Source organism: Chaetura pelagica, unplaced genomic scaffold (assembly GCF_000747805.2).
Source record: "Chaetura pelagica isolate M959 unplaced genomic scaffold, ChaPel_1.0 scaffold585, whole genome shotgun sequence".
Classification (NCBI taxonomy): Eukaryota; Metazoa; Chordata; class Aves; order Apodiformes; family Apodidae; genus Chaetura; species Chaetura pelagica.
Window position 1 is genome coordinate 491,272 of NW_009953404.1, and position 9,536 is coordinate 500,807.

A 9,536-nucleotide genomic window follows, 5' to 3' on the forward strand; every position below is an offset into this window, starting at 1 on the left:
ACCCGTGAATTTTGCTGGGGAAAAAGAAAAAAACAAACAAAAGAGCTAACCAGGCTCCAGGTGAAGCGATGCCGGCCCCGAGGGGGTGGCTCAGCCCCCCGAACGTGACCGGCAGAGGGAGCAGGGGGAGCGCAGGGCGCCCCGCAGCCCCGGGACAGGCAGGGGACACTGCGGGGACAGGCAGGGGACACTGCGGGGACAGGCAGGGACACAGCAGAGCCCGCTGCCTTCTGCACAGCCCCGGGCTTTCCTCCCGCACGCCGGCGCGGGGCTCTCCTCGCGCGCAGAGGAGAAGGGAAGAGTTTTGCTTCTGCCCGATAAATGTTTGGGAGCTCCCGATCAGCGCGTGGATCAAAAGCTTTCCCTTCCTCGCAGCTGCATAGTAACAGGGGATGTGAAGGGCCAGGTTACGTTCTACACTGGGCAGCTGCAGATCCTCGCCTGCTGCAGCCACGACAAAGTGGGTCCCATTCGGTCCATCTCCTTCTGCAAACCCCCTCCTGATCCTCCTGGTGACTTCCCACCCTCCACCATCCCCAGAAGCCAGCCCTTCATCACCAGGTGAGTGCCCCTTTATAAACTCAGGTCTTCTCCTGCGTTTGCCTTGTAGATTGAAAGCTGGGGAGATGGTCAGCTGAAAGCTGCCCTGTGGTCTCCTGCCTTGGCTGGAGCAGGTTTCAACCCTGTGCCCAGACTTCCTGGTGGGACAGGGAGAGGATGTGTCCCTCTATACCCCTTATCTGCAGATTTTCACTTTAGCTATTTGTCCCACTTGCCCACCAGAGGACAAGCAGCTGAAGAGCCCAGGTAGGGGCATGCAAGAGGTGCAGCATCCCCCAGTGCCTGGACCAGGCCTGCAGTGATCTCTGGCCATGAGGGGCCAGCCAGCAGAGAGCCTGAGGTTCCTCTGGTGAGCTGCAGCACCACACCTTTCTGTGCAGCTGCTGGATCTCTGTGGTCCTCTCCTGTCCCTTTAACTGGGCCCAGGCTCTTGGTCCTCAGGCAGGCAGACAACTGCACACGTTGGTTCTATGATATGCACAGCTATTCAGATGCCTGGTTCACACATCACTGGTGGTGCCACAGGACCCTCTTCACTGTGGTTGGACAGGCGGCTGCTCTTTCTGCGCCGTGGGACTGAAACCTCCTCTGACCCTGTCTGGGGCAGCTCGGGCAGCATGGAGCCATTGTCAGTGGTGGCATGAGATGTGAAAAGACTATTCAGAGTATCTTTAATTGCTCATTTGTTTGTCTCACACACCAGTGACTTGAAAACAGAAAAAGCCACCCAGATGTCATTCATCTTCTGGTTTGCCTGCCCAAGTAGAAAATGGAACCAGCTCCAGTCTCTTCCTGTGGAGATTTACCAGGTCATGAATACAAAGTGCCACGTGCCTTCCAGGCCAAGAAGCGTTTGCATATTGCACGGCACAAAATATAAGTGATTGTCCAACTGAGTTGCCAGAAAGAGTCTGATGTGTAATATTGCTTGGAGGGATATGAGCCAGCTGGTCTGACTCATCAACTTCTGTTTCTCTCCCTCTAAACAGGAACTTTATCCTTTCAACCTCTGATGCAACTGTGTTCCGTGTTGCAACAGCTGGGACAAACTTTGAAAAAGTTCTGGAAGAGGCAAAGAAAGCTGTGAATGCCATCTCCTGTCACCCCCAGCAGACACTGGTTGCTGTGGGGAGTCACTGTGGGCTGCTGAAGGTGTGGGACTACCAGCAGACCAAGTACCTGGCTAGCAGGATATTCACTAAGGCCAGCATCCAGTGCTTGTCCTATGACCCTGAAGGTATCCAGGCCTCATCACCTCCCTGTGTGCCAAGCATTGGGATTCCCAGGAGGGGTGATTCTGTTATGAGCATTTTCTGCCATGCTTTTCAGGTTATTTCCTGGCTGCTGGTTTCACTGATGGAAGCGTTCGCGTCCTCGATGCTATTTCCCTTCAGTCCAGCTGCGAGGAGTTCAAGTTCTCACATGGTCCTGTAACCCATATTGGCTTCTCTCATGATTCAGAATACTTTGCAACTGCTGTAAGTTTCTCTTTCCCTCTCAGTGGTTTATGTGTGCCACCCGTGGCACAGCTTTTGGTGGGACTGGGAACTGCTGGCCATCCTCTGTAGGATTCTATGATCCTGGAAAGCTGTCCCTTCCTGGGGGTTTGTAACATAGAATCACAGACTGGTTTGGGTTGGAAGGGACCATAAAGAGCATCTAGTCCCAACCCCCTGCATGGGCAGGGACACCTCCCACCAGCCCAGGTTGCTCCAGGCCCCATCCAACCTGCCCTTCAACACTGCCAGGGATGGGGCAGCCACAGCTTCCCTGGGCAACCTGGGCCAGGGTCTCACCACTCTTTAGTGACTCTAAAGTCCTTCCTGCACTCTGTAAAATCGTCACCAGTCACAGCCACTCCACAGACCTGCCAGTTTGGATGCTCCAGCCAGGCTGAGGATCATGCTGCCCTTGGGAGCACCTGCCCAAATCTCTCTGACCTGGTGTTTTATCCTGTGCATGGGGATTGTGGCTCATTGAACTTTGCACTATCATTCCAGGATGAGAAATACGCGGTGACTGTTTACAAGAAAGCCCTACAAGATGGGATCAGATGCTGGGAACACCTAGCAGGGATGCACTCCCATTACAAACCCATCCGGAGCATCCTCTTTGGGGTCCAGTTAGACAGCAAGGAGCCCAGGCTCCTGAGCCTTGGGGAGGACCGGCAGCTGGTAGGTTGATGTGAAGGTCTAAGGGCAGTGGAGTTTTGAGGTTGAAGTGGGGGGGATAGATAAGGGCATTGAGGGAGACTCAGTCTTTTGTTCTGCAGCTCCTAACCTTCTCCCCACTGGAGAGTTCTTTCTCAGCTTGTTCTGATGTGCCTGAGACTCTGCTGCTGCTGGCTGCTCACCCCAGCTGCTGCCAGGAATCCTAGATCCAGTTAATCTGCAAGGTCTACAGAAGAGTTGCTGTGTTTGCTTGTCTTCCCTCCAGGTTGAGTATGACCTGAATAGCAGCAGCAAGGACAACCTGGTGGTCTTGCACAGGGACCGTTTGGAGCAGGTTGCTGTGCCCTTGTGCATGGCCTGGTACCCACAGCTCAGCACGGAGTCCTTTTTCCTCACTGCCAACAACTGCTACAAAATTAAGCTCTACAACACGACGACCAAAATATGCAGGTAGAGGAGAGATTCCTGCCTACCATTCCCTGGGAGCCCCATCCTGACTATGTTCTCCTCTGTCTACTTTCTTGCCCTACTCCCACCCACGAGCATGTGTTTGCCCCTCTGTGATTCAGATCTTGGAAGGACTCTAGGGCCACCAGGTTGCTCCATCCTCATGTCCATTCTGCTGTTCACTACGGTGTACCTGAGAAGGTTGTGCCTGCAGGTGGGTCTCAATCTGCTCAGCATGTGGACTTGAGACACAGCAGCTGGACATCAGATAAAGGGACAGGAGCCCATAGGAGCAAAGCAGAAGGACTGTCAATGATCCCTGAGTGCTACGTTCCTCTCTTAGTCCCAGTGTGAGCCCTTCTAGCTAGGGACTCTGTCCTATCCTATCATCTCAGCCAGTAGCACAAAGTCTTTGCACCCACCACACCTCCCTGTATCTACCAAGCGGCCGTTCAGAGAGGGAGAATATTTTGTGAGCCCTAGAATGGATGAAAATGTTGTTTGCCTTTAGAAAGACCCATTTGGGACCAACCTATGGCTCCCCATTGGAGAAGGTAGAAATCCTCCCAACAACAACAAACACTGTGGACCCCCAGAGATGCCATCTGGCATACATCACAAAGGACAAGGTATGGAGCTCCACTTAGACACCCACTTGCAGGTGGTCCCTGGGAGAATTCCAGTGCAGATGGAACCATGTGTGGGCTGGTCCGGCCCTAGAGCTGAGCTCCTGGGGGGAGGATGTAACCTTCCCATGGGACCCCCAGCCCTCCCAGGCTCCCTCTTTCCTTCCAGGTGGGCTTGCAGATTTTGCCTGTTGATGGGAACCCCCACAAGTCCTCAGCCTTCATTTGCCACCCGGACGGTGTCTCTGGCCTCGCTTGCGCCTACGATGGTCGCTACGTCTTTACAGCAGGGGGGGATGACTGCACTGTTATGAAATGGGAGGTCAACCTAAAGTGAGTACCACAGGAGGGAGAGAGGAGTCTTGTTACAGCTTTCCACAGCTGCTTGGCCAACACAGCTGAAGCAAATCTTCCCCAGCATTTACACTAAGAATGGGGCTTTTGTCCTAAAAGGTCTCTGTGTCCAGAGGAGGTAAATCCAGGTCTCCCAGCTATTTCTGTGCTTATCCTGGTGTGTAGGGCAGTGCTGCACTGATGGGGCAACTTGGCAGGGCTCTCTGGCATGGGTCTTTTTGGTGCAGGTGACAAAGCCCTGCAGCTTTTCTCTCCTTCCACAACCAAGTGCCCATGACTAGGCAAACCAACTGCACAGCAAGGGATGTCACAGGCTGGAGAATGGGTCCCAGTGCTTGCGTGAGCAGGAGACCCACTACTCCCTGACAGGAGCATGAGCTGAGAATGGCAATATCTCTGTTCATCCCTGGGGGCTGCCAGCTCCTGGACACCAGGCCTGCAGCTGGGTTCATTAACTGTGGAGCCTCATGCCCTCTGCTCACACCAGCTCTCCAAAAGCTCTGTCTCAGCTCCTGCAGACAGCTCAGCAGAGTGGGCACGTGCCATGCTGGGGATGGGGGCATGGCAGTGGGATCAGGCTAGACTGCAATGACCTGTCAGGACCCAAGTAGCTGTGTGGGGTGGCAGCTGAACCAGGAGGAACACACATCTTGGGGGGCTTTGCTCCTCTCTGTGTGATGTAGCTACATAGTCCATAGCAGGGGTTAAACCAGCAGAATTCACAGGCAGTGGCCATAGTGCCTATAAAAATATTCCAGTTTGGGAAGTGGTGCCCAAATGATAAGAAGATGAGCAGAGGATTTTCTGGTGCTTGTGAGGGCCTAGCTGGTGTGATGGGGGATTGTTTGGGTTAGTCCAGGGATCAGAGGAGCAGCTCTGGCTGCAAGAGGAGCATCTGGGTCGGATACTGATACAAATGTGTCTGCTCTCCAAAAGGGATAGGCCAGCATTTGCTAGGAAATCCCCTCTGCATTTGAAGGCTGGATTTAGGACAAGCCACCTTAATCCTGTAAAGCTTTGCTTACATGAGTAAATGGACTGCAGTGAAGGGGGTGGCTGGAGGAGTGAAGGCTGCTTCTGCAAATGAGGACTCCCAGGCTCTCACCAGGAGGGTCAGTGATAAATACTGCCAGGTTTCTTCCACCACTCTCTGGAAGTGTGTGAATTCCCTCTGCCAGGTCCCCTGGGCAGCACTGCTAGACATGTGCTCCCATGGGGCAGGAAGATACCTTGGCAAAAGCTGGATAGATATTTTGGTTTCTTTGCATGCCGAGGACCACAGCAGAGGGCTCTGCCCTGGCAAGCATGGCTGCAGGCACACGGGTACCTTGGAAGGGGCAGGCAGTTTTAGAATGAGCTGAAAACTGCTAGGCCAGTGTGGAGCAACCACACACTTGAAGGACTGGAAATGGAGCTTAGTCCATGTTGGATCTAGAAAAGATGGATAGTGAGGCATGGTCTCTATCAGTCTGTGGCTGGATTTCTTTTCCTTGCATGTCACCCTACCAGCACAGAACATATCTCCTGGTTTCTGGCAAATCAGCCCCACAGGATCTGGCTTTTAACCCTCACTCCTGTTTTTGCCTTTTTGAGTGCCCTGAACCTGTGAGACACCATTGCCCCCCACCTGCCTAGGACCAAGGCTTTGTGGTTGAGACACGTACTGGTTCTGCCTAAAACATTTCTTGAAGGTACTGCTTGTTCTGAGGAAAGCCCAAAGGGAGCTGAGCCAGATCACCTTCAAGTGCCAGAGCAAAGGAAACCTGGATGGGAAAGCAATAGGCTTATTTATTTTCTTTTCCACTTTGTGTGGCTTAAGCAGTCGGGGGTCAGAATAAGCGACATTTTAAGGAAGGCAATAGAATATAAATGATCCTTCTTTATAATGGTTGGCCAGGGTCCAGGCAACACAGCAATTCAATGTAATTTGTTTTCAGAGCAAAGCCCTTGATGAGCTAATTATCATTTTATTGCTGCTTCTGGCATCTTGTGCATCTCCAACGTGTTTAATACCCAAATAACTTAATTATGAAAAAAAAAAAAAGTGTGGAGCTTGCAAAAAGCCCAGTGGAAGCAGCACTGCAGAGGTGTGTGTGAAACTGCAGCCTTGCTGCCAGGCCTGGGTGTTGGGTGGCAATGCCAGGCCGTGGCTGTGCTACCAGGCTTGGCTTCCTTTTTCATCTGCACGAGCCAAATGGTTTCTTTTGGCTCCAGCTGCCTATGAAATTGAAACAAAGAGATGGCACTGGGACATTTTCAGTGTAACGTGGGCTGCACCTGTGGCACAGTCACCCCTTGCAGCAGAGGAAGTAGCGTAATGGATTGCTCTGAGTTATTGGGGAAGAATGTGGTAGGTCAAGGCACAGGGAGCTTAGGTTTGTGTGGTTTGCTGCAAACACCAAGCCCCAGCCCTCTCTGCATGTTCAAAATGCTGATCTAGCTAATTCATCTCCCTCAATGTCTCTATAAGGAAGCAGAAAAGCTAAATGCCAGATACCAAGCTCAAGTCCATGGAAAAGCTCCTGGCTCCAAGCCCTGTGCTCATTCCACTAAACAAGAGGACCATTCAGTAATAATTAATTCCCACACTGTGCTATTGTATGTAAAACCTGGGTATGAAATATGCTGTAGAAGTGCAGGCTGATGAGAAAATAATACATTTCAAGGCAATGCTTTTCTTTCCTGAATTCTGAGGCCCAGGGATTTTATTTATTTATTGAAAGTGTCTGTGAAGAATGGCTAGAAAGGGAAACGTGACATCTCTCCTCACATGAACCCTTCTTCTCCCTTCTTTTCTCCTCTCCTGCCAGTGCCTTGGATGCTGCTGCTTCCCTGGGTGGAAAGGATTTGATCCCATTCTACAACTTACTGGATGGTGGCAGAGAAGGCAAATTGTTCAGGGTAATTATGCTCACTGTGAACACTGTCTGGGAACATCTGGTTGGAGCTTGAGATTCATTTATACAGGCCTGACATTGCTTTAATTTTTTTTGTTCAGCTTGCCTTTAACAACAATTTCATTGATAGGCCTGTTAGTCAAGCTAAAAAGAAGTCTTATCTTTCGTGCCTGTTGGTAACTGAACTTTTCAGTATCTTGTTTGGATCCCTTGCAGGAACTGGAAGACTATTTTTACTATGCACAGCTGCACAGCCATGGCATTGACACACTGGAGCCCAGACAGGTGTCAACACACATTCCCGTGGAGGAAATTCCTTCTGTAATGAGAGCAATAGGATTTTATCCATCAGAGGAAGAGGTCAGTCAGTTGTTTTTATTGTAGTTATTAAAAAAAAAATTAAAATAGAGTAAGACTGCTTGAATTTACCAAATGTCCTGAGGGCCAGATTCTGAGCACTGCTGTGCTGGGTGCTATTTGTTGGCTTTCGGTGGGTCTAAACTGGTCTGCATCAATGTAGTAGTGGTCAGAATTTGGCAGCAAATTCCTCCAAAAGTAATGATTCCTCACTAGAGAGCTGGGCAACCACAGGGGTGGGCTGAGCAAACCTGGAGCCTGAAGGTTCAGAAGTGTTCAACAAAAGAGGACCTCAGAGCCTTCTGGAGGTTGAGGGCTCTGACACTGCTCTGTAGACGTGAGTTTCTTCAGAGGATGAACTGAGAAAGTTGAGGAATCGATCTTCCCTCAGTTCCCAAGGGCAGCAGCCTCCACCTTCCCACAGTTCATGTGCTGAAGTGCCTGGTGTGCAGGCAGTGATGTGCTTTGGTCTCTCTCTGACGGGTGGTCAAGCTGCTTTACATGCAGCACGTGGTTGATGGGTCATGAGCTGAGTCCCTTCAGGTCAGATGGAGACCCAACCAGAGCATCCTAGATGTGTCACCAGCACGGGTGGGAATGTCCAGCTCTATGCAATCACTCACTGGGACATTGACAGAGCCTTTTTTTCTTGTTCTGCCTGGGACTGATGAAAGAATGATTTTTGATGGAGACAGCAGCTTTTATTCCCACAGAACTTTAGGCTCTTTCATAACTGATAAACTCTGCAGAAGCTCTCTCTGAGCTTGCTTTTCAGGTTGCAGCAGTGGAGTTTCGTACCAAATATTTCTCAAGAGCTTTTAAGCATCAAATTTAACAGCAGACAAAGACAACTGATTTAAATAAGGGTGCTGCCTCTTCCCCTTTTGTGGCTCTTTCTACAGGGCAGTGTGTATCGTATACAAACCTCATTTGTAAGGTTGTAATCTGGCAAAAGAGTAATTAAAGCGCATTAGAAAAAATAACTGGATCTCGTACAAGGAGGCTTAAATAACCACCTCTTTGCACCACCCTCCGGAGCAGGAGGGGCTCTCCCAAGGGACACAGTACGTCGCTGTTCTGCGGGGGAGGCTGCGTTCAGCTCTGCCGTTGCACAGGAACCGCACAGGCTGCTGAGCTGGTGCTGTGAGTCAGTGCTGCCCCATCTGCCCCGGCGTATTCTCTGCCAGGAGAACCAGCAGATGGGAGGCAGGACCTTTGCCACAGCCACCACCTAACAGACTTGCTCTGGAGCCGCTGCAAGCAGCAAATGTTGGTCTGAGCCAAGGCTGCTTTGCCCTTTGGTCAAGCTGTGGCGTTATCCCCTCATACTTTGTGAGGTCTTTCCCTTAGCTGATCGCATGTTTGCTTCTTGGGGACGGAGGGAACATATTCCCTAGGAAAAGTCTCTGAAAGGATAACTGTTAACCCCCTCCCTCCCCACATAAAATTTAAATCAGCATTCTGGGGATGGAAGCAGAGGTGTTAAGCTGTTGTGAAACCAGGCAACCTACAATCTGCTTTCAGAGCAGGCAGGACAGTATTAAAATCCAGAGGGAAATTTCATCTCTCTCTAGAGTGTTTTAGTGAAGGCAAAGCAGGAGAGAGAACAGGCAGCTTGGGCTGACTAGCAAAGCTTTGGGGAATTGATATTTTTCTTTTATAGTTCAGTGGGGCTGATATAAAACCTAATCACAGATCAGCCAGAGCTGAGTGAAAATGACTGCTCCTGCCTGGCGTGTCATTCGCCACAGGAAAAATATGAAGCTGAGATTTCCCTCTTCCCTGGGCTTCATTCAGTGGAAAAACTTGTGACACAAGGACAAAGGCCCAAGGCTGAATGCAAAGTCCTCCCCAGGGAGATCTTGCATCAGCTTCCCTTCCCGGGGAGCAGCAGGCTTGGTAGGTGTTGGCACGGGGAATTCTCCTGGCATTTCTCTGCTGCCCATGTATCTCCAAAGGAGGCTGCCCCTTGGAGCGCGGGTACAACCAAGGGAAGGAGCAGGTCCTGCCCTTTGGACATGCTCTGCACAGCTGCAAGCTGGGCTGACTCACAGCACCAGACTTCAGGAAAACCACTAGTGTCCAGCAGAGACAGCTCTTGCCTGTTTGCCCGAGGGAAGAGC

The 9,536-nt window shown here is 51.0% G+C and overlaps 1 protein-coding gene across 1 annotated transcript in view; it reads left to right on the forward strand.

Annotated features, from left to right (window-relative positions):
- The window catches only part of WDR66 (WD repeat domain 66), a 16,387-nt gene that overhangs the window by 3,216 nt on the left and 3,635 nt on the right, over positions 1 to 9,536 (forward strand). The window contains exons 9-17 of the mRNA XM_009998442.1: positions 344 to 561; positions 1,551 to 1,798; positions 1,891 to 2,039; positions 2,562 to 2,735; positions 2,998 to 3,182; positions 3,691 to 3,808; positions 3,975 to 4,138; positions 6,970 to 7,060; positions 7,273 to 7,416. Of these exons, the coding sequence (XP_009996744.1) occupies positions 344 to 561; positions 1,551 to 1,798; positions 1,891 to 2,039; positions 2,562 to 2,735; positions 2,998 to 3,182; positions 3,691 to 3,808; positions 3,975 to 4,138; positions 6,970 to 7,060; positions 7,273 to 7,416 (1,491 nt within the window). The remainder of the gene's footprint in view (positions 1 to 343; positions 562 to 1,550; positions 1,799 to 1,890; positions 2,040 to 2,561; positions 2,736 to 2,997; positions 3,183 to 3,690; positions 3,809 to 3,974; positions 4,139 to 6,969; positions 7,061 to 7,272; positions 7,417 to 9,536) is intronic.